Source organism: Lingula anatina, chromosome 5 (genome assembly GCF_051362555.1).
Source record: "Lingula anatina isolate TDL-2025a chromosome 5, LinAna3.0, whole genome shotgun sequence".
Lineage (NCBI taxonomy): Eukaryota > Metazoa > Brachiopoda > Lingulata > Lingulida > Lingulidae > Lingula > Lingula anatina.
This window is the reverse complement of record NC_141771.1, coordinates 8,564,314-8,590,028: the sequence shown is the minus strand read 5'-3', so window position 1 is coordinate 8,590,028 and position 25,715 is coordinate 8,564,314. Positions and strand designations below refer to the sequence as shown.

Sequence of the window (25,715 nt, the reverse complement as noted above, 5' to 3'; positions counted from 1 at the left end):
TTTATCGACAATTGTGGATTCTATTTCTGACTCGTTCCCACAATATACACGACAATAGATGTTAGCAGAATTAACTTAAAAACGTATAACAGCATGATGGCTATGGTAACAACATGAAGGTTGACGTTTTGAAAGACTTATACTAAAAACCTTCTTTGTAATCTTCTATGTATACAAGCACTATGGTTTTAATTGCAACTACAGTATTTCTAAGCTCAAACCACGTACTACACGGTATATTGCAAATTAAATATAGCACTTGCATGAATAATAAATTTAAGTATGATGGTATAATAGTTATGGAATCCAGCTGTTACAAAGCATCATTTCAGGTTTGTGCTATATGGATGTTTTACATGAACATTTTCACACTTCTTTTGCTGAAGGTCGTACGGACACACTGTGTATGCTTAATTGGTTATCTATATTTGCTGTTTTTTTTTTTGTTAAGGTATATATATATATATAATCATTTAGAATTTTTTCAGATGTGTATTAATGATGTAATAGTGCAGTAAGTAGTTCTGGCGTTTACTTTAGAAGGTAATGTAGGAGCACATGATTTAAAGGTACTGTTTACATCAAGAATGCCGTAAAAATTAAAAAGCATTAATTTGGGTATTTCTGTGCTATTCAGAGATAATGCGGTCATAGTATACTATTGTGTATCAGTGATATCATACGGTATATGGCTTATTAACTATATTTACGGTTTATTATACTTTATATACGTTTACAACCACGGTCAAGGGTAAAGATATCTATGGAATATCAGAGCATTAGTGATGACGTGAATGGTATCTATGATGAAAGGTAATTAATGCTTGTCAATTCAATTTGTTATTTAAAATGCCACTAAAATGATTTACGTTAATGTAATAAATATTAAAGGAAAATTTGTTATTTTTGGGGAGCCATGTAGCTACAGCACGTTGTTGGTTCAGAGTTATTGTTCAGAAGATGTGTTCATATGTGTCACATGACTTATCCTAGCTACCTGTATATTCGAACTCCCGCCCTATTTATTAATTCAGTTCAGCGTCACGATCTTCCCCGACCATATTGTATAGAATTTTTATCAGTTTCCACTAGTTTTCATAAGTTTTCAGAAGTTTCAAGATTATAAGTTTTCAAGTTCAAGGGATTTTTTCAAATACATAATCTGTGAACTTCAAAACGTTTTATATGTTTTTTTTTTCATTACAACTAAGAAGGTAATTTTCTACCTTAGTACACCGTACTCCACGGGAAAACTAGCTAACGTTATTCCGTTCGTTATATAGAGACATACAGGCATATTTGGTTCCTTTTCTATCTTATTGCTTCAACTTGCTAATGTCTCTGTATTGAATGGCTTCTCGACCCTTAGTCAACAAATTAAAAGAAGTCTTTTATAGTCACCATTTGCGTCTGTCGTCGCTGTCGACTTCGTCATAATTGCTTAAATGCACCATTTTTTACAAACGTTTGCTGGCTTTTTTTTAGTATATCTGCAATTTCGAGGAAAACCATTCCATTGAAAGTCTGCAAACTAACAAAATAGGGCTGACATGTCTCTCCAAACAAGTGAATGGCGAATGGCGACAAAACAGTCCTCCAGTACTAATCATTCACTTCTAAACAATGCTCTTCCTTACTGTACCACTAAATTTGACATCAACTGTAAGTAACACTTACCAACAGAGCAATTTAAGTAGGTGATTTGCGTGTAAGTGAGGCAATTTTGTCTGCTCCCTAGTTGACAACGACACTGTTTACCACTCTGCACATGTACAAGTACATGCTAAATGCTATTTTCCGGATAAAGTCGTGATGTGAGCACAAGGATGGAGTTACCGGGGTACTTGTAGGTTAGCAGGTCATGTTGCAAGTATCACGCTACTATTTAGCTGAAACGTGTGTGCGTAGAGAGAGCAGATTTTTCAAACACATAGAGCTGTTTCTCTTAGTATTATGAGTGGAGAATACTATCAAAATACGGGGCGTGTTATATGAAAGTGGGTTTAATAAAATAAAAATCTCCCATAACCCATTGGTTAAATCTCAAAAAGACCGCGCTCATATCATATTCTTTTCTGCCAAATTGTCTTTATTCAAACGAGTTGCTTCGTTACCGACTGCGCAAAATATAACATGACGTATCAATGTTCTTTGCGCGGCTTGAAGTAGATTTTGCGTATTTTTCGAACCTAAACAAGATGGTATACTCATATTTTATTATTGTTTCTTATAATTGGAGGAGGCGTTCGTTCAGTCAAGCGAATTGCACTTTGCGAGAGTCCCTGAGTAAACCGATGGTGTTTGTGGTAATGGAGTCTGAATGTCAATGAACAGCTTCGTTCAAGCATTGACGTCACGTTTTTTAGGAACTGCTTACTGCCTTTAAAATTCAGAACTGTCTTGTTGCTTGGTAGAAATGTAAACAATCTTAATTAAGGATCTTAAAAGTCACTGGCCGTGTGTGCCCTCATCTTCTCAATTCTGATTCTCTCAATAGATGGTAGATCATGTTCAATTATCCTGTAGTCCGCCAGGAACCGTAGTCCGTTACCAAATTACTACTATCTGTTACTATACCTATTATGTGAAGTGAAATGTAGAAACCTTTATGTTGTTGTTGCCGGTATAGTTTTATTCATGCCACATATAAATTGATTTACACTTTCAATAGCACTATCAATGTAAAGGCTTGTGATGTTAGATAACAGTAGGACTACGCACCTGTCATTTTATTCATATTATCCATATAATGACACAAGTTACCCCACTGATATGAGATACTGCATTGCATTTTAGAAACATTTTTTTTAATACAAAATAATTGTTATATACATCCCGTACGAGGAAAGTGATGAAAGTCTCTGTCGCTAAATCGGTTGCACCGACAGTGGCACAACCGTAACCAGCACAGGCTAATACGAAATAAATGCCCCCCCCCCCCATCCGAATTCCCAGCAGCAGCGTGCCCGCTCACAGACAGGTTCCTGGAGTGCTCAACCAGCCGCTGCAATTGTTTATGCCGACGTCAGGGGGAAAAAGTGAGATAAGGTGACAAACGTGTTGTTTAATGCCAGAGTCCACAGGCTAGCCAAGTTCACATCCATCTGTTCTTGGTTTAAATAAACTTCCTTTTTGATAAGATACCATGCCTGTGCTCCAGTTAGTACAAAAATCAATAGAAAGGTTCAAAATACAGCTTTCAATCACATGAGTTCGACAGCGTTGCGCGAGTATTTCTTCGTTACGGCCATATGTCAGCCGATTTATTTATTGTTAAGTCTGTAAGCAGTCTAGACAAGTACAAAACGTGAATTATAAAACTTCGACAATATCACTCTTTATTATGGTCACTACTCAGCTGGTTTCTTGAGGGGAAAGGCTGGCAACAGTCTACACACTGCACGCAGCCAAAGACGCCTCTCAGTCAAATTTTGTGAAGATAAGGACAGAAAAGGTGAGATGATGCATGATTTCTGAAATATGTTACTCGGGGATCTAAATAAAAAACACGCTTACATAACATTTACACGCTTACATAACATTTACATTAATGACATAAGTTTGAGTGTTCCACTTGTTATACATTTAGATGGAAAGATAGACAATGCATGTATGTATGTAAGCATATCGCACATTAGCAATAAATTCTTCCCAAGTGTGGCAAGATTAAACCAACGACGAGTGAGATAGCGACCGGAACACACTTTCTGGACAAGTTAGACGATATTGTTTCTTCAAGGCACATATTCTTGAGTTACTTTATTAATGTACTGGTAGGATGTAGAAAATAATAGAGTGAATGTGTATATATCTACTGGATAGACGGCCATCATACAATAAGCTCTTTATTTTGGACTTATATTTTGCTGTTACGTGGATTATTCAATCAAAACAATATATTTTCAGATGCTTTTTTTTTTCATATTCTTCCATCCCAGATATAAGTAATGGCAAACCGACTTTTTTCCAGATACAAAGTACAACATGGCAAAACTTCCTTTTGAAAAGGGCTTCACATGTGTCGTGTTTGTCTTTATTTCCCAGTGGATTACAGGTAATTACGTAATATGCAATAAGATCGTCGAACAAATCATTCCGATGTTTGTTTTCTAATTTTCAATGAATTAAGGAGGAGTGAGAATAACGCATTTGAAAAAGGGTTTTGATGAAAATAACACTCATTCTGTTGGGAGAGAGTAACACTATGGTTGTCCTCAAAGAAAAAAATATGTGTAACTTTTTGCTCAGTTCTTGTACCCTTTGTTATTTTAAGAGACCAATGGTTTCTGTGCTGACTATGGATGTTGCCCTGGCCAAGACGACGGTTGCCGTACCAGGGCAGGATGCATGTGTGACGAGCATTGCTTAATAGCAAGTGACTGTTGTAAAGATTATAAAAGTGTATGTCAAGGTAATGAATTCGAATTTATTCAGTATATTATATTGATTCATCAATCGACCCTTTTTGCGAGTACACCAGATACAAACATGTAAAACACGTCTACCCTGTACCCAATGAGCTTAGATTAACTTGTCGGCCTGCAGCGGAGAAACGTGCCGACAAACAGTGACATGTATCCGATATGAACATGAAAATTCTGAACGTAAGACCATCAAAACACACTGCATATACCAGGTAAAATAGTATAACGCACTTTGTAATTGCTTAAAGTGCAGGGTGATTTTGCAAAAGATTCCATGTCTTAACTGTTCATTGGCTACATAAACTTTATAATGTATATTTATTTAAAACCAAATCATAACAATATAGGCCTACATATTTTTTAACTTAAAGAATTTAATCCCTGTGTGCAACACACTGTGCGGAAGGATGAAGTAACCAGAAGCTCGACCTTTTTGTCTGAATTGCCCATAAATTGCGACAATCACCTCAACAACAGCTGGTACCGCTTCGACATGTTAACTGGGAGCACGATGCCGACCACGTGCATTGTTCACGGGAACTGTGGGACAGAGAGACCTATCTGGCTTAACGGTGGGCAGTTTGTTCTGTAACGTTAGTAGAACCTACCTTGAGCACGGATAACCCAAAGACAGACCCAAAAGCCATTATGCTTTTTTGTTCATTTGTTTGTTTTGGTCATTTTCATTTGGCAAACTGTCACTTTTACTATTCATCATTTCCTTCCCACTTTCATCTTTTTAAATGTGTTTCAGTATCGCAGTTTCTTTCTTCGCTTCCAGATTCACACCCCGATGAGGAAGAAGGCGTTGTCAACAGAACCGCTTGCATGAAGGAAACCGGAAACTGTTGTGCAAAGTCATACGACATTCAGGTAATGAAAACGAGGCCGAGACAAGCACACACAAGGGTCAAAACCTCTCCGGTAAAAGTGAGTTTTGAACACTTTTTGGTTGATCAGAAGGTATTAAAAAATGACTGGATTACGTATGAACTATAAGTGAACCTTTTTGGAATGTCCTATAACGCTAAAAAGAAGAGAAAGATAGGAAAAAAGAGGAAAAAAGAATCAAAATCTGGCAGTGAAGAAGAAAGCCTGAGTAGTTGTAATAAGATCGCGGTGATGAGCAATTCTCAAAGCAGTGAGGATTTCACGCTAGCACAGCTTTGTTCAACGCCTGCGGCGCCCAATAAAGTCATGAATAACAATGATACTTTCCGTGTTACGCCAGCAAACCCTCAAACAAGAACGATAAGTACTCAGCAAGCAGTCCACGACTCAAAGATTGAAGACATAGCACAAACTTTAGAAAAAATGTGCCAAAAACTTGAGAAACTAGACGTTATTGAAAGTAAACTTAACGTTTTTGAATTACGGATTCATAAGGTCACAACTGAAGTAGAAGATCTAAGACAACACGTAAATGAACTAGAGAAAAGTGTGAAATTTGCGTGTGACAAATTGGACGAGAATGACTTGAATAACGATGAAACAAAAACCGTTTTAAAAGAGATACAAATAAATGAAGTAGAGCTGCAAAAAGAAAATGTACAACTCAGATCTGACATAGTAAATATGACTGAAAAACTGAATGAGTTACGTGATCGTCACGTGTTGTTACAGGCAAGGTCGATGCGGGACAATTTAATTTTCACCGGAATTAAGGAGGAAAACAACGAATTACCGGAAAATTTATTACAGAATTTCCTCAAAAAAGAGATGCGGTTTGACGAGGACATAAACTTTGATCGGGTGCACAGGATAGGAAGGAGAATAAATGGTAGACATCGACCGATAGTAGCAAAATTTTCATCCTATCGAGATCGGGAGATGGTGAGGAAAGCCGCGCCGCGCACCCTAGTTGGCAAACCCTTTGGAGTAAACGAACAATTCCCGAAGGAGATCAACGAAAAGAGAAAACTTTTGATGACCCATTTGAGGGCAGCAAAAAGGGATGGAAAGAAGGCTGTTTTGGTGATGGATAAATTATATATTGACGATCGTGAGTTTATCCCACCCGACATGCATCAGAGCACGGCACGTGGAACAAATACTTCTCAGCAGGATGTGATTCATGCCACGGGTCAACAACGCGCTCGCAGCCTGTCAGACCGTGCCGAGAGAGGAAGACGAGGGAGACCCCGCTAGACGATGTTGCAGTCACATGGAATATTAATATAGCTAACAACTTGAAATGATAGAAATTATCAGCGTAAACTGTCAAGGTATGGGGAGTTTTGAGAAGAGAAAAGACGTCTTTCAATATTTACGAAATTTGAAATGTAATATCCTCTGTTTACAGGATACACATTTTACTTATGAAAAAGAAGCTCAGATAAGGAATGAATGGGGTTACGAAGCTTATTTCAGTTCTTATACCTCAAACGCCCGAGGCGTAGCAATTCTACTACAAAATAACATAACTTTTAAATTGCTACAGGAATTCAAGGACGAATCCGGGAATATGCTTATTCTGAAATTTGACGTTGATGATAAAATAGTAACAGTTGCAAATATCTATGGTCCTAACACTGATAACCCCGCATTCTTTGAAAACCTTTTCAAAAAGATCGATGAAATGGACAGCGAATTTCAAATAATTTGTGGAGATTTTAACCTGGTTTTGAATCCAGATACTGATTACTATAATTATTCACGGATAAATAACCCCAAGGCAAGATTAAGTGTTTTAAATATGATAAAAGAAAACGGCTATTTAGACCCATTTAGAGAACTATATGGGAATGTGTCTAATTTCACTTGGCGCAAAAGAAATCCAGTTAAACAAGCCAGGCTGGATTTCTTTCTCACCTCAGATAATTTAGTTCCAAATTTGGTCTCAGTTAGCACCCTACTTAGTTATAGATCAGATCACTCACCAATTAAACTTCAAGTAAAATTTGACAGTTTTAAGCGAGGAAGAGGACTCTGGAAATTTAATAATTCCCTTCTATACGACATGACCTATGTCGAAAAAATTAATGAATCCATACGAGATTTTAAAAAAGAATATTGCATTCCTATATACAATCTTGAAAATGTTGACAACATTCCTGACCAAGAATTGCAGTTTATGGTGAATGATCAGATGTTTCTAGAACTTTTGCTTTTACGTTTAAGAGGAACGACTATTTCGTATGCATGTTTTAAAAAGAAAAAATTACAAGAGGTAGAAAAAGGGCTTATGAAAGAAATAGAACAATTAACAGAAGATTATGAAAAGTGTGATGCCCGTCTTCAACTAGAATTAGAAAGGAAAAAACAACAGTTAGTTGAGATGAGAAGTGCAAGGTTAAAAGGTAGTATTATTAGATCGCGCGAGAAATGGTTAACTGAGGGAGAAAAACCCACAAAATATTTTTTGAGCCTTGAAAAAAGAAAATTTACACAAAAAATTATTCCCCGACTACAGGTTGGTGAAAATGAATATATTACTGAGCAGAATGAAATCTTAAAAGAAACAAAAAAGTTTTACGAAAAATTGTACTCAGAAAATACACAGTGTGCTGATATTGATTGGCAAACAAATTTAAAAGATTTTAATGTACCAAAACTGACTACAGATGAGAGGGAAAGCCTAGAAGGTCCAATAACTAATGTTGAAGCCAAGATATTCCTCACAAAAATGAGAAACGATAAAAGTCCAGGTTCGGACGGATTTACTGTGGAATTCTTAAAGTTTTTTTGGGCGAAAGTAGGGACCTTTGTTATACGATCTTTAAATTATGGTCTTACACATGGGCAGCTCTCTGTCACCCAAAGGGAGGGAATCATAACATGCATTCCAAAGGAGGATAGACCAAAACAATTTTTAAAAAATTGGCGCCCTATTACACTATTGAATACCGTTTACAAGATTGCCTCAGGTGTCGTATCAAGTAGAATAAAAACGGTATTGGATAAACTGATAAGTAAAGAACAGACTGGTTTCCTAAAAGGAAGATACATAGGGGAAAATACTCGTTTAATCTATGATCTCATGCAGTATACTGAGGAAAACCATGTACCTGGAATATTACTTCTAATAGATTTTGAGAAGGCATTCGATAGTATATCATGGGACTTTCTAAATCAAGTTCTTATTTTCTTTAATTTTGGTCCAGACATAATAAATTACATTAAAACCTTTTATAAAAACATTACTTCAAGAGTAAATCAAGGAGGTCATTTATCCGAAATGTTTCAACCACAGCGTGGACTGAGACAAGGTGATCCGATATCACCATATTTATTTTTGTTATGTTCTGAAATTCTTTCGGTAAGCATAAAGAATAACCCTCAAATTAAAGGAATACAAATTGGGGAAAATGAATACAAAATATCGCAATATGCAGATGACACGTCCTTAATCTTAGATGGTTCTGAACAATCCCTTAACGCCTCCCTACAGGATCTAAGATGGTTTGAAAAAATTTCGGGTTTAAAAATAAATTATGACAAAACTCAGGTTATTTGGATAGGGAGTAAAAAAAATTCAAATGAGAAACTGTGCAAAAATTGGACATTAATATGGGGTGCAACGTCTTTTAAATTATTAGGTATTAAATTCTATGTCGAACTAGATACTATATGTGAAAGGAACTATCGGGGAAAAATTGAAAGTACTGAACGATTACTTAAACTATGGGAAAGACGAATTTTGACCCCCGTCGGCAGAATTACAGTGATTAAAAGTCTCATAATATCGAAATTTAACCATCTTTTTATTTCACTGCCTAACCCATCTAACCAAATAATTAAGGAGCTAAAAAAGCTAATCTTTGGATTTCTTTGGAAAGGTAAACCGGATAAAGTAAAAAGGGAAATAGTATGTAAAAAAATAAAAGATGGAGGACTAAATATGATAAACGTAGAAGCTACAATAATGGCATTAAAATTAACTTGGGTGAGACGGTTGATAAATAGGGAGGGTATTTGGCAAAATATCCTTTTGCATAGATATAAATTAGACTTGATGCTAAACTGTGGTTGTGAATATTTGCGCTTCTGTCAAACAGGCACACAGAATTTATTTTGGAAGGATGTTTTTTTAGCTTGGCAGGAATTGTTGAAAAAAAAAGAACAAATGACCGAGTTGAATAAAGTCCCCTTATGGTACAGTGACTCTTTGAGGATAAATAAAGAGACGCTGTTCCATAAAGAGATGTATGATAAAGGATTTAGACAAGTGAACGATCTTATCAATGAAAAAGGTAGACTTTATTCATATAAAGAATTTTCTGAACTCTCCAATATTAAAATCAATTTTTTACAATACAATGGTATTATCGCAACAATAAATGATCTATACAGAAAAAAATTCAATCCACATAAAATCAAAATGTACGGTCCGTGGCAACCAGAAGGTATACGAGTTATTGTAAGACAAACAAGGGGATCAAAAGATATGTACGACATATTAAATAGCTCGAATGTTAGGCCTATTTTTGAGGAAAAATGGTCAAATATTTTTACTCCTCGGGATCATAGTTTTTGGGAAAAGATATATAAGAAAACCAATGTGTCGGTAAAGGACACAAAAATGCTGTGGTTCCAGTTTCGAATTTTCTATAGAATCCTCACCACAAATAACTTTGTATATAAAACTGGCCTAAGTCAATCACCTATGTGTACATTTTGCCACGAGGAGGTAGAAACTATATATCATATACTTTGGGATTGTAATATTGTACAAAACTTCTTACGCCAAGTAGAAGCATGGTTAATTTCTTGTAATATATATTTAAATTTCAGTAATATACAGTTTATTTTAATTGACATTAATGAACGTAATGTATCCAATATAATCATGACTATACACATTAAGTTTTTCATATACAAAACAAAATGTCAGAAAGACGCACTGTTACTCACAAAACTTCAACTTTATTTAGAAAATATATACAAAATCTATAAGCAAAAATACATTGTATCTCAAGACTTAGATAAATTCAATGTTATATGGCAGAAATGGAGGGGTATATATGGATTTGTGTAGTTGCATGTATACAAATTATTGACTATAATTTTCTTATTCGTTAAATCCTTGTGGACTTTGGTATTGTAATGAATATTGTGTGCTTGTAAAAATTTATGTACTTGCTTTTTTTCTATTGCAATAAAAAAAAAAAAAAAAAAAAAAAAAAAAAAAAGTCATACGACATTCAAATCAAGAACTGTTCCACGTTTATGGTATATAGGCTGCCATCAGTGTCGGATTGTCCAGAACGCTACTGCATAGGTACGTTATGGGATTGTCAAAGTGTGAGTGATTTAATTGTTTGTGTCAAACATGTGACGAGATAGAATAAATGTTTTGGTACCATATTTAACACATAAGAATTGCGTTATTTGTGCAAGCCAAAAGCATTTGAGATAATACAGACTTGACATTTAATATGGAATATTTCAGTTTCGAAGGTATGCCTAGGTAAAAATGCATCCTTTTTTCAAAAAACTCAGATCTCATATAAGATATGTGAATGGAGAGGTGTGTAGTCAGGTGTGTCGCTTCCAATTCACTGAATTCCAGGTTTGTTGCGCTGCTGCATTATGTAATATGCAGTGATTTAATTGGGTAGTGCTCCTTTGGGCAGGTCAAAGCTTGGCTTTGGCAAAGCATGGTTCTTCCAAAAAAGTATCCATATGTCGGTAACTACTGCATAGAAGAATTTGAAATTTGGCATGCAAGTGGTCAGTTTTGCAAGGTGTAAAATGAGCTATGCACTGCTCCGCAAATTTGTTAATCTGTGGCAGAATGGCTCGAAAAAGCCAGGCATTGCCAGACAGATAATTGCGCCAAACGAAACGGTCCGCACAGTTTTATAGAGTAATGTCCAGACTGATGCACCTACACAGAGACCACACCCAATGTATTGAAATCTTACCACCAGGGTACAGGACGTACTGTCTGTCGGGATATGTTGTTGCAACTAAACAAAAACCACCCAGTCCGTTCAGAATGAGGGGTAAATTGCCACCAAAACGCATTTTTCAAGGCCCTTAGCGAACACCAAACTGGTTTTAGCTGGTTAGAATACCAGACGACCTCGGGGGAACCCACTGTAAACAGCAAAACATCGCTGTATGTTTCTCTAATGAATTGGGGACCTTGACTGTTTCTGAGTTGAACACTGAAAACTCGTGGCCTTCTTTATTGAGGTCAGTTTTCACCTATACCGCTCAACTTGTCAAAACAGAATTTACAGACATCCAGAAGAGGCCAACAACTAAGCGTGTGCCGCGTTTAAAGTGACTAAGTTCATTAACAGCGTCGGTAATTGGAGCGGATACCACATTGGTGCCAAAACACCAATGATGGTCATCCACGAAAACCTGAAACAGATCAAATAAAGGAATAATCTGGGAACCACTTGACAATCATTTGACAGGGGGCACCTTAGGAACAATTTTAGGTTGCAGGTTGAAATTGCCGGTACACACAGAGCACTTTTTAAAGCAGATTACTTACAGAACCAAGGGAATGAGCAGCTACCTTGGTAATCAAAATCGCCACATTTGAACCACATAGACAATATGTGGGTAGGCCATTACTCGCCGAATCAATGGCCTACATGTCCTACAACAAAACTGGACCAAATTGGACAGATTTTGACCGATGCCTGGAATGTTATTCCAGATTTAACTCTAAAAACCTAACCCAAGGAATGCCTTGCCCCTTGAGAGCGCTGGTAGCAGACAGAAGAGGTCAAGCGTAACAGCGACCGTTACTGTGACTAGACACTGACATGGGGGTTCTTTGTGAGGCGTGTAACTCTTTTACAGAAAATAATTTGGAAAATATGGTGATCCAAAATATCTCTTTTAATTGTTGTCGTATGACATAGAATAGGCAATGTGTTTTTGTTTGCTTCTCTGGCGAATTCCATTAATTAACTGAAGACACAATGACATCAAAAGGATAATTAAAAGTTATTAAAACCCAATTTTAAGCCTTATTTTCATTTATCAGTCAGCAAAATAGGAAAAAACTGATGAAAAATGATTTGGAAAAAAATATTCCATATTAAATGTCAAGTCTGTATGTGGAGGCTTTGGATGACTAAGACAGAGACAAGAATTGATGTCTGCAAACATAAAAACTAATTTTCTGAGACTTTATTCAAAGTCAAGTTGTAAGACAAAGCCATTGTATATTATGACAGTTAAACGTATTGTGAAAACAATCCCTGTTTCTACAAATGTTCTAGGTGACAAGGTCCTTTGCCCACCAGGCCACACGTCTGAAACTGGATTTCAACCGGGATGTACAGGTGAGAAGCATGCAACTTTCACCTTTGGCCCTGATGGTACAAAATTATCCAATGTGGCCCATGTAACTGTGTGCTCCCTAACAATCTAATTAACGAGCTGTGGGTTCAGAACATTGAATACCAACCGAATTTAATCTTTAATCCTTTTAATTTGAAAGATAGAGAACCGCATGTCCTATTATCGATACTGCACGTACATGTATTCAGCATATTACATATATAATGGTACAAAATGAGCAGATTACATTAAAATAGCTTTTCAACTTAATTTTATGTTCACAACTACATTCCACAGATGTATTTCCCAACATCACTCAAATCCCAGAAGTGAGCGTCGGCGAAGGCATTAGACAAAATCAGTGGGGGAAGCGTTTTAAAGAAATAGTGTTCAAGTGCGACCAACAGTATGGTCAAATTGCCGAAGAAAAACGTGGAGAGCTGTTCTTCGACGTGTATTGGTTTTTTGATGGCAAAAAGATACTAGAAGACGAGGACATGCCCACCAAAAACATGCCAGCGACGTTAAAGGAATCCCACTGGGTTGGGAAGCACTCACTGGGGTTTAAAGTAAGTAATGGTCTCAACTGTCTTTTAAAATTAAGTTCAGAGATAAAAGACAAATTTCAAAAAATTGGAACAAATCTAAGTTTAAAAGATGATAGGTAAATCTAGCCTCCTTATAACTGGGTAATTGTCATTTGTTCAAGGTTAAGTGCACCGTGCGGGCAAAGTTCATGAAAAATGGAATAATACATGGTGGACGAAGTGCACCTTTGAAAAGCGAGGAGTTTTTTGCGGGACTAAAGGTAAAGGAAAGCACAGCCTCACAACGTGTGCACTCCTAAAAGTCAAAGGCTAAAGAGGCTAAGGGATCTTTTTTGCTCGCCCAATGTGTATTTTTGGTGTATGTTCACTTGAGCTAATGTAAATTCGTCAGTCATTTTAGAGTAAGAGGTCGCCCCAGAAAAGAAGTTACCTTCACGTTTTGTTTATTTTGTTATGTTGAGAATTTTACTTGTCTTTCTTTGATTTGTACTGGAAGGTTTTTGTCACAATTTGTCTAGAAGAAAATTAATTTGTAGTTACAGTTGCTATAAAACTTAAGATACGATTGGCGTTACATATTGCATCATTCTTTCAATCGGCCTGTTTATTGATATAAAGCATCGAAGTGCACTCCTGCCCCAAATCATTGAGATACCAAAGGCTGCACATGGTCATAATTCCTGACGCTGGCTTAACGTAAAAATCCTATGGATGTAATAAATATAGGTGTTCTATTGCACTAACTGGTATGATAAAATCTAGAACGATTGATGCTTACTCGGTCTTTCCGGGCAGAACAATGTGAACCTACTTCTCAATTCAAAAGTTAAACGCCGCTTCACATTCACAAAGAAATGTAACGCCCAGATATTCAGTACATGTATATATAGAATACCAGTTAATAAATACCAGTAGTACTGCATAAAATTAAGGCAACTTATATTTGCAGGTGCTTAACACTCTGCCTATAGTTTTGAAGGAAAGCGATGTTGTCTCAACCGAAATAAGACTCCAACCAACAGTCCCTGTCCTGTGTTCTGATCTGAAGCTCCAAAGCTATTGCCATGAGCAGCTACTCCCAGTGGAGATAAGAATCCCGCTTGTCCCAAAGAAGCGACTATGTAGTAGCGGAGAAAGACTGGAGTTTGTCTCAGAGTTTGAGAGGACACCTTGCAGATTAGAAATCAACGCAATGAATTGGAACAAAACACACACCTTCAAGATAGCTCCGGTTGTCGATGGCGTGTATGACGGCCACACGAACACCAAAGTTATGGTACACACTGGGGAATTCACTACTCATCCCGCATGGAACGACTATACACTGCCCGATATACCTGTAAGTATGACCGAATCTATCCACAGCACGGCATTTTATGTTAGTTTTCTCCACATACGCACCAACTAGGTGTAAAATATTCCCCTACAATTTCTCATAGTAGTCTGGCCAACAGATAAACAGACACTGATCATGCACCCAAGATAAATTGCAGTGTTTACTCAGAAAATATACCAAAAATGGCATTCGTATGACAGTTAAATGGAATCAAATATCAAATTACATATACGGTGTGCAATAAAATGCTGGTTTAAAATGTTATGATTTTAAAAATTAAGCATTTATATTAACGTTTTCAAAAGTTTAAAAACCATTTTCAGGTTACGGTGTTAGATACGGATGTAGATGCCATCGGCCAGGTATGCATGTCGAACAACGACCCGCATATGAGGACGTTCGATGGAAAGTAAGTGCTTTACCGCATAATATATATATGCAAGTCGTGTTTCACATACATGATAGTTGAGATGAACTGAATAACTTTTTAAAGTGTTCGATCGTGCCGTGATTTGTGACAGTGTTGTAAAGCAAATGACATACACTTTCGGCAATTACAAAACAATTAAAACAGAATCAAATGTGTAGAAAGTTATCGAGTACAAAGTAAATTTCTTAAAGTGTCAACGAGTGTAGAGACTGTTCTCGAAGATGGAAAGGGTGGAACGTTTCAGAGTCCGAAATAGTTGGATCCGATTGGTTAATTTTTCTATCGATTTGCGCGTGTTTAACACGTGTAGAACTCATGTATACTTGAATTGGACAGGATCCAAAATGAGTAATTCGGAAAATATTTTAAATATTTTAAATCATAAACAAGTTTCATTTAAATTACTAAATTAGGAAATATTGAATAGAGTTTTGTAATATGAGAATGGGAAATATGAGAATGGAAAATAGAATATAAATACTTGTAGATTCTGTGAAAAATTGAGTGTGGGGAATAAATATCTGAAGCTCCAGATCGTCGTTGTTGTCACTATAATAAGTGGTGGAGGAAAAGGCGGTCCCGGCTCTACTGATGCAAGCTGATCGACCAGAGACTTGGAGTCCTCCGGCAGCGAACACGAGAATTGCGGTACAGAAAAAACTGTTGGTCTCAGAAATTGAAGGTACGTGTAAGACGCCGCAAAAACCTGAGAAAATACCAACTTTGTTCACGGGCACGCCGTGTTTTACTTGTACGTTCGCGCCAAAAACTATTGAAACTAAATCAGAAGGCGAAAGTAAACAAAAAACTGACATTTCGTTGTCTAGCAGTGAATCGTCCGACGAAGACGAAAATCTACTTGATATTAAATATAAAAAAACTGGTGTTCACAAATGCAGTCTGATAAATCAAGTTATTCAACAACAGTCACCGTCAGTTTTTCTCAAAGAAGCGACACCGTTGCGAACATTTGTATCAGCCAAACTTACAACAGATTCGAGGGTAACGGACGACAGTCGATCTCAAATCGCCCAGAATCCCCTATCGTCATCAGTGACGACGACGACGACGACGACGACACAAGCCGTGCTAGCTCCCCAATCGTCATCGACCTCACTGAGGACGACACCGAATACATTAAGGCAAGATCCCCAGAAAGCATCGTGGGTAGCGACGAACAGTGTACTAACAGTCCAAAAAACTAATAAAAAAACTAACATGGCCTCAGATTTAGGGTTAGCCCCTGAAAAATTCAAGGGTACCAGAGATGAAGACGTAGAAAGATGGTTAACCCATTTTAAGAACTATGTTAGTTATAAAGAACTGACCGAAGAACAAATAACGTCAATATTCCCTCTATTGCTTAAGCAATCGGCCATAGACTGGTATGAGTCGTTACCAGCGACAGTGAAAAAGAACTGGGAATTGCTCGTCCGCGAATTCCGTGCTCGATACCAACTACGAGACGGAGAAACGTGGGCGAGAGCCTCAGAATTTTTCAAAAGGCATCAGCTGCCAGAGGAACCGGTGCAGAACTATATTGCGGCAATGAGGCACGACGCAAAGCTTGCACGGCTGGATGAGGGAACGGCTCTTACGATGATCATGAATGGCTTGCTCCCCGAGATCCGCCCCTTTGTAGTACAGAGGGAACCCTCGGATTTTGAGTCTCTGATGCACCATGCGCGTATCGCGGAAAATGCGGTGCAGCCGACCAAAAGGAACGAACGGACTGACATAAAGCTCATAACAGAAAAAATAGACGCGTTGCAAACCGCCATCAGTGATGTCGTACGTACCAACGCACGTACGTCCGAGTCGGCGATCCATATGGTACAGAACCCGAGGCCGACTAGCGATGAGAGAGACTTGGCACCTCCAAGAGCGAGCCCTTTTGTGCCTCCCAGAAGGTTCTCGACCAACGTCAACGGCCCAAGACGTATGCTCCAGCGCAACACTTATCAGCGTCGCCCAGATTACAAATCACCATCAGCTGGACGTCTTCAACAGAGAAAACCGATGAACAAATGGCCAAGATGTCAAGGATGTGGTGAGTACACACATCTCAGACAAAATTGTTTCGCTCGCAGTCTTAGTTGTTATTTTTGTGGTAAGATTGGGCACGTAGCGAAAGTCTGTCAAGCTGCACGTGTGAATAGATGACTAGGAAAAAGTAAAAAAGAAAAATTTCATTACAAAATTGAAAATAGAAAAGTGCCACTTGTAGCTATGTCAAATTATCAACCTCACAATTTAATATCAATTCAAATCGAGAAAGTACATGTAAATGCTTTAGTTGACACAGGTGCCGTCATATCTTGTGTATCGGAATCCCTTTTATCAAAATTAGGGAAAAAGGATCGAAATTCATACGAAAAACCGTCATTAAAAGAAGTTTCAGTTGTTGATGGATCGGTGATAAATGTTCTGGGAAAAGTAGAGTTACCTCTTTGTTTTGGTGATGTGATCATAAAGCATAAAGTCCACGTATTTAGTCAGTTGCCAAGAGGTTTGATATTAGGCACAGATTTCCTAAGAAAACACAATGTGAAAATTGATTTATCGTCTGATAGCATGACACTGCCTGATTATGATTTGCTCTTACCCTTGTATAGTCCATCTGTATTAGGTTTAGTACGTAACTTTAAATCCGGATTTATTCCACCAAGAAGTGAATGTTTGATTCCAGTCAAAATATAACATTCCTCATCTGTCTCCGTGGCTTTATTAGAACCAGTACGAAATCTTGAGTCCAAGAAAAAACTTATCGGAGCAAAATGTTTGGTTCCTATTGATAAAAACAATTCTGCTTACAGAATAATGAACCCTAGCGATGAAAGTATTTTCATCCCCAAAAGAACAATATTAGCTATTGCGAGTTCAGTGAGTCTGACTAGCGTCAGTGTTTTGAATGAAATGTCAAAAGGAACCTTAACGCAAAAAAGTGATAGATTATCGGATCAAGAAGCATTGCGGAATGCAGACGAATTAAATATAAACTTTGCCGATTCAGACATGAGTGAAGATCAAAAATTACAGTTGAAAATGTTGTTAGGCCGTAATCGCGATGTTTTTGCTACCAATCTTTCAGAATTAGGTTCAGCAAATATGTATCAGCATAGAATTGACACAATAAATGATGTTCCTGTGAAACAAACATTTTATCGTGCGTCACCAAAGCAAAAAAATGAAATTGTCAAGCAGGTAGACGAAATGTTACAACACGGAATAATCGAAGAAAGCATGAGCGAGTACAGTAGTCCAGTAGTACTTGTAAAAAAGAAAAACGGAGAATACAGATTCGCAATTGATTACCGGAAGTTGAACAAAGTTACAAAACCTATGCACTGGCCACTCCCACGTTTAGAAGATATTTTTGAAACGATAGGTACGTCAGGTGCTAAATATTTCTCTAGTTTAGATATGGCAGGTGCATACTGGCAATTACCTCTTGACCCTGAAACTAAACACAAGACTGCTTTCATCACGCACCATGGTCACTTCCAATTCTTACGTTTAGCGTATGGCCTTCGTAACGCCGGTGTTAGTTTCCAGGCATTAATGAGTCACATTTTTAGGGACATGAACTGGAAAACAATACTTATATACATTGATGACATTTTGGTCATGAGTAAAACGTTTGACGAGCACTTAAAACATTTAAATCAAGTATTCCAAAAACTAAGATCTGCAAATCTCAGACTTAAGCCATCAAAATGTAAGTTTGCAACACCGAAAGCTAAATATTTAGGTCATGTAATAGATAAAAATGGAATAAGACCAGATGAGAAAAATCTTGAAGCCATAAAATCATTTCCAACCCCCAAATCTGTAAGAGACGTTAGAAGTTTTTTAGGGTTGTGTAACTTCTACAGAAAATTTATTAAAGGTTTTAGTAAAATAGCAGATCCCTTAAATAAACTTTTAAGGAAAGACGTACAATTCTTATGGAGTCCTGAATGTGAAGCGTCATTTCAAACATTAAAAGAAGCGTTAATGTCACCACCAATACTGGCTTATCCAGATATGTCGCGCGAGTTTACATTAACAACGGACGCATCTACTTCCGCTATAGGTTATATTTTAGGTCAAAAAAATGATAACAATCAAGATAGGGTTATTGCGTATGGAGGGAGATCGTTAAACAAGGCCGAAAAGAACTACACCATTCATGAGTTAGAATGTTTGGCAGTAATTGAAGGGATAAAACAATTTGAACAATATTTGTCTAACAATCACTTCAAAGTGTATACAGATAATAAAGCAATTTCGTGGCTACAAAATGTTAAACATACATCTGGCAGGCTTATAAGATGGTCATTGAAGTTACAAGGTCTAGATTTTGAAATAATTCACAGACCTGGAAAAACAAACCCAGCTGATGCATTATCAAGACGCGAATATGAACCAGTAAATGTTTTAGATACCGTTAGCAACGATAGTCACTTAAGCGCGGATGATACTGACAGGTGTCAAGATAAAAATTTCACCCAAGCTAGGCTGTACTTACCGAAACAAACTAGCAAATTGAGAAGTGAGCAGCACTTAAGTCAATGTGATGACATAAACGTTGTTGATGTTACAAATGTAGACGAGAAAGAAAAATTAAAACAAGACCAACGTGAATGTCCTGAATTTCAAGATATAATAAGATATCTGGAACTAAACGATTTACCCGACGACTTGAAACAAGCGCGTAAAATCATCGCAGAATCAGATCAATACGTGATGATAGATGACGTTTTGTATCACCTTTATCAACCGCGTTCGCGAGGAATGCCAGAGAAGCTGCGAATAATAAAACAATTAGCTGTCCCTGAAACACTCAGAAGCGACGTTTTACATACATATCATGATTCCTTGACAGGTGGCGGTCATCAAGGTTGTGATAGAACTTTTGCCTCCATTAGGAATAAGTATTTTTGGAAGTCACTTTATAAAGACGTCATGGAGTACGTCAAATCATGTGAAGTGTGCCAAAAGGTTAAGCATTTGCGTAGAGATGCTCCAGCACCTTTGAATCCTTTACCCATCGCAGGCGTGTTTGAAAGAATGCATATGGATATATTAGGTCCCTTAATCAAATCAAAAGAAGGATATAAGTACATTTTGTTGGTAACGTGTTCTTTTTCTAATTTTGCTGAAGCAATACCTTTGAAAACTCAGGAAGCCAAAGAAATCGCCAAGACTCTTTACAAAGAAGTGTTTACAAGATATGGTTGTCCGTCATATCTCGTTTCTGATCGAGGAAAGAATTTTTTGTCTCAAATTATTCAATCGCTGTGTAAATTATTCCATATCAAGCGCTATCATACTAGCGCATGGCATCCACAAAGCAATGCAGCCTGTGAAAGAACTAATTCAATAATTGCTCAAACTTTGAGAGCATACTGTGAGAAAGATCAAACTAATTGGCCTGATATCCTTCCAGGAGTAATGATGGCATTACGTGCAACTCCTTGTACACAGTCTACAAAGTTTTCTCCTTATTATTTAGTTTTTGGACGAGAAATGCGTACGCCATTGGATAGTGATTTAATCCCTGAACATCATGAGAATAAAAATTTACCTCAGTACATTGAAGAATTGAAAGATGCCCTTAAAACGGCAAAAGAAATTGCAACAAAGAATAGGGAAGTAGCTCAGAAACAGTATAAAGCAAGGTATGACCTTAAATCAAAGCAACCGAGTTATAAAGTAGGTGATAGAGTTTGGATATATACTCCAATGACACCTAAAGGATTAAGTTCTAAATTGTACACCAAGTACAAAGGTCCGTATTACATAACGAAGATATTATCAACAGGGTGCACATATTATTTGAGAGATTGTAAAACACATAAGGAACATAAATCTCCTGTTCATGCAAACAGATTAAAAATGTACTACGATCCTAGAGACTATAATAAATACACTAGGTTAAATGACAGTACACACGACCTAGTCATGGCAAACAGGAAGAAAACGAATATTAAGACACAAGACATAGATAAACGCGAAACAAGAAAGTCGGATCTCGCATCGGACGAAAAACAGGACGCGTATGAATATTATGAAGTAGAAAAATTATTATGTTGTAAGAATATAAACGCAAAGAGACATTACAAGGTTAAGTGGAAGGGTTATAAGAACTCTTCCTGGGAACCTGAGGAAAATATTTCAGATGCATTAAAAAGAGATTATCATATCAATAAGACGTTACAAGGAAGACGAAAAAAACGTAGAAATTAAAAATGAGGATGCTATAATCTCTTAAGAGAAGAGTTTACGAATAAAATTTCAAATGATACATTGATAAAAATGACTGAAGATAACAGACACGAAAAATAAAACTAAAAGGTATGCCATAAAAAAGAAACAAGGTCGAATGTATAATTTTGGGAGTACCAGCTATGCAGCTTAACTGAATCCTAAATGATATCCGGATATCTGTTTTTCCTATCTATCCTATCTCTTATGTTTCTTCTCTTTTTCTTAGATGAGGATAAGTTGAGCAGTATGCGCTGCAAACCCAGAGCATTGACCTTCAAAAGAATGGCTCTATGGATTCTCGCGACCATTAGCGTTGTGACAGCCTCTACAACAAAGACGGAGCAACGCATAAATTATGGTGTTGAGTTTAGACCGTTCTCTGACGTATTGTTTAATGTAGGCCATTGGTCTCATTCCTTCGAGCTTAAATTACCTAAAATTGATGTAATACCGACAAGGTTGACGCCATGTCCAGATGGACAGATTGGTGACAGTAAGATAATTAATCCACGATGTAAAATATGGATAGATGATGCAATACGCACCTTGTCGACGTTAAAGAATCAAACAATACGCGACTTAAGATTCACCCTTAAGACAATATTGTATATGATGCCACGAATTAAGTTGCGAAGTATTAAATCAAAAACCAGAAGTAAAAGATCATTGTTACCGACAGGTAATTTATTTAAAATGCTGTTTGGAGTTTCTAGTGAGTCAGATGTTACGAATTTAAGAAATTATGTTAACAGTTTAAAGAAGGAGACAATTAATCTGTTTACTAAGCAAGAGCATCAAATGTCCTCGTTTATTACCACAGTAGACAGTAGAATGGAAAACATGAAATCTGCCATTGCTGAAAACCATCAAATTGCAAAGAAATTAAGTTTCGATTTAAACATTTATGCTAAAAATAGTGAATTAGCAGCGGTTATGTCAAGATTATTTGCACATGAAGAGATGGCGAATTCTCAATTATTATTTTCATTTCAAAATTTATTAATAGCATGCATTCAGCTGACAAAAGGACAATTGTCATCATTTTTAGTTCCACCAGAGGAATTAGGTAGGGCGCTTACCAGGATTAAAGACGAGTTACGTAAGATGCCAATCCCAATGAAGCTTATTCACTCGGATCCGAGATATTATTTCCATCATGCTCAATTCACATACGGCTTGTACAAACGTTCGTTGTATATAACTCTTAAAATTCCCGTAGCATCTAATCCACATGTTTTGAAAGTGTACGAAGTTATAACGTATCCAGTCCCGCTTAATCAATCCACAAATCACGCCTCTCAAATTTTCTACCTTCCCAAGTATTTTGCAGTTACGAAAGATAGGCAACATTATGCTATTCCTGACGAATCTACTTGGAGACATTGCAAAGGTAGCCATTTTAAACTTTGCAGTTATAATATTCCTCTGATATCTGTAACTCAGCCAGACTGCACTCTTGCACTGTTTTTAGAGATTTCAGATGAAATTCAACGGTTTTGCAATTTTCGATTCATTCACAATGCCGTCAAAACACAGATAAGAGACGTTTTGACGAGTCAGTTACTTTTAGTTAACATAACTGACATTACCCTGAAATGCCCTAAGACGTCGACCTCTTTAAGAGGCTGTCATTATTGTGTCATTCAAATTCCTTGCTATTGCAGTTTGAACTTAGACGAGTTTTATCTCCCACCCCGAGTGGCAAGTTGTCAAAACAACTCGCAGATAACAAAGCTACATCCTATTAATTTAGGTTTGTTGCAGTACTTTTATTCACCATCACAAATTGCAAAAATTGGAAGCAACGGTTTATTTAGTGAGCCCTTAAGTTCTAAATCGAATGTTCTTCAATTATTTCAACATAATTTTTCCCATTTCCTTGCGAAAGATTCAGTTGATCATTTGAGCTTACAAAAAATGGCTCAAGCAGCAAAAAGTCAGGAGCAAATCTATTCTTCTATGGCAGATGCTATTCTAGCAGACGAAATATTTTCTACAGATGATTTTTCTCAAATACTGGTTTGGATTTCAATAGGGTTGTCGGGCTTATTGCTCGTGATAATAATTTGCCTAGGAATCAAGGTCAGGCAATTGGCAATTATAGTGGCTTTGCTGAAGAAGGCACGTGGAAACGATATAGTTCCTACTATGCCGTATTGGTTACTAGATTCCACAACAAAAACAAATAGTAATGAGCCGAAGGTACTGATTATCACGGATTCAATGACATTTCCTATTTTAATAATGCAAATTGTAATTACCATTATCTTCTTGATTTTCCTTGTGGGACATATTAGGAGAACATTCTTTAAGTCTAAGAGAAATGCTCTGGTTTTAGAGATTTCCAACAATGAACAATGTATTTCGGTTCCTATCAGAAAACTGTCATTATGTCCAAAGTACTGGGTTTTTCAAAGTCATGAATCGTACTTTGATATTTTAAAGGTTGAAGGTACCTACAGTCCACACCTAACAATAGATTGGCATGGTCTGCAAATTACAAACCTTATAACTAACGAAATCATCACTTTGGAACGAGCTATCCCATTGTCTATGGTCACAGCTTTTAAACTCAGAAAATTACTCAAGAGTGAATATTATGCATTTTTGCGCATTAAACATGCTAATGCACTTTTCTATATTCAGTTTGAGCCATTTGATCACAATGCAGATTAATCTTTGTCCAAGTTAAATTTGACTTGACTTGCTACATGTGTCTAGTATTTACTAAGTGCATTGATCTTTGCGAGCGGACTTTTGGTGTAAGAGGGTGTGTGTACTATCACAGCATTTTAATGACTTTATGATTGAGTTTTTCTCACTGTTACTCCAATGATTGAAGAAACTGATCTATGTATTATTATTATTGAGAGTGTGCGAGACGCACAGAATTAACTCGATGAGTTTTAACAAAAATTGAATTTGTTTTAATCACTATATACTATTTTATGAATAATGTAATACGATTATTTGCGCTTTTATAAAATCTATTACATATCACTTATATATAATTAGGATTTTTTGTGTTAATCATGATCATTATTATTTGCATGCTGTATTGTACTTACTTTACTATGTTATGAATATTAATGGTTGTACTTAGAGTTTTTTTTTTTTAACAATTATGATTTTGTAAATATGTCTATTATCATTTTTCTTATTTTCTATTTGATTTTGCAGAAACTGATGAAACTTGTACATCACATTTACATTGATGACAGAATTGTAACTTTGTCATTTAAGCTTTTCGAGAACTTCCGTAAACATTCTGTATATATAAATGAATTATACTTCAAACAACAAAGAGAACCGAATTTTCAGATTAAGTTTTCATCTGATTTGATAAATGAATCAATTTTGTTTGCATTTTGTGGAAGGTTTAATAACCTAGACGAGAAGTTGGACTTTATGAAGTTAATTGGCTGTGCTCATTATTTGATGATATCTGAAGATTACATGATATACATGTTGCATCAAATACCATTAGATTTTGGTAAATGTATTATTCAATCTTTATATTATGCATGGAGTGTTACTAAGTTAGTTGTAGTTACTGTACTATTATTGCGACGTTTGAATATTCCTGTTAAGCATTATCATGAATTATTGATGAATGATGATCGAGAAATGACGTATACTCGATTTCGACGACTTGCTCTTAAATTTACAAGGAATGGAATTTGTTCTGATCTTACTATCAGTACAGTGGCACATTGTCCTATTTGTAAATACATTGAACATTAATGCATGCAGCATAGATTGTTTTTGTAAGGGATCTTTTACTACATTACGATAGCATGGTTAGTTTTGTTAATTTACAAATTTGATATTATTTAGTTTTGCTTTAAAAAAAATGAAAAAGGGGCGTATGTTGTAAAGTTTTAGAATTCGAGGACGAATTCTTTTGAAGAAGGGGTGTATGTTGTAAAGCAAATGACATACACTTTCGGCAATTACAAAACAATTAAAACAGAATCAAATGTGTAGAAAGTTATCGAGTACAAAGTAAATTTCTTAAAGTGTCAACGAGTGTAGAGACTGTTCTCGAAGATGGAAAGGGTGGAACGTTTCAGAGTCCGAAATAGTTGGATCCGATTGGTTAATTTTTCTATCGATTTGCGCGTGTTTAACACGTGTAGAACTCATGTATACTTGAATTGGACAGGATCCAAAATGAGTAATTCGGAAAATATTTTAAATATTTTAAATCATAAACAAGTTTCATTTAAATTACTAAATTAGGAAATATTGAATAGAGTTTTGTAATATGAGAATGGGAAATATGAGAATGGAAAATAGAATATAAATACTTGTAGATTCTGTGAAAAATTGAGTGTGGGGAATAAATATCTGAAGCTCCAGATCGTCGTTGTTGTCACTATAATAACAGGTCTTATAGCCTACCAAAAGCATTTGCTTGCTTTGCTTGCAAACATACACTTACCCATATTAAATTAAATTTATTGTCACAATTT

The 25,715-nt window shown here is 36.4% G+C and overlaps 2 protein-coding genes across 2 annotated transcripts in view; both read left to right on the top strand.

The window, feature by feature from the left end:
* Positions 1-3,203: 3,203 nt before the first annotated feature.
* Positions 3,204-25,715, top strand: part of LOC106167523 (von Willebrand factor D and EGF domain-containing protein) — a 30,766-nt gene continuing 8,254 nt past the window's right edge. Inside the window, exons 1-11 of the mRNA XM_087013060.1 lie at positions 3,204-3,454; positions 3,971-4,054; positions 4,274-4,411; positions 4,796-4,996; positions 5,206-5,296; positions 10,571-10,644; positions 12,614-12,676; positions 12,972-13,243; positions 13,384-13,482; positions 14,172-14,561; positions 14,882-14,967. Of these exons, the coding sequence (XP_086869186.1) occupies positions 3,985-4,054; positions 4,274-4,411; positions 4,796-4,996; positions 5,206-5,296; positions 10,571-10,644; positions 12,614-12,676; positions 12,972-13,243; positions 13,384-13,482; positions 14,172-14,561; positions 14,882-14,967 (1,484 nt within the window). The 5' untranslated portion in view covers positions 3,204-3,454; positions 3,971-3,984. The remainder of the gene's footprint in view (positions 3,455-3,970; positions 4,055-4,273; positions 4,412-4,795; positions 4,997-5,205; positions 5,297-10,570; positions 10,645-12,613; positions 12,677-12,971; positions 13,244-13,383; positions 13,483-14,171; positions 14,562-14,881; positions 14,968-25,715) is intronic.
* Positions 15,699-25,601, top strand: LOC147761588 (uncharacterized). The gene is made up of 2 exons (XM_087013061.1): positions 15,699-17,038; positions 21,467-25,601. Exons 1-2 carry the CDS (start codon positions 16,207-16,209, stop codon positions 23,914-23,916), a joined length of 3,282 nt encoding a protein of 1,093 aa, XP_086869187.1. The 5' UTR covers positions 15,699-16,206; the 3' UTR covers positions 23,917-25,601.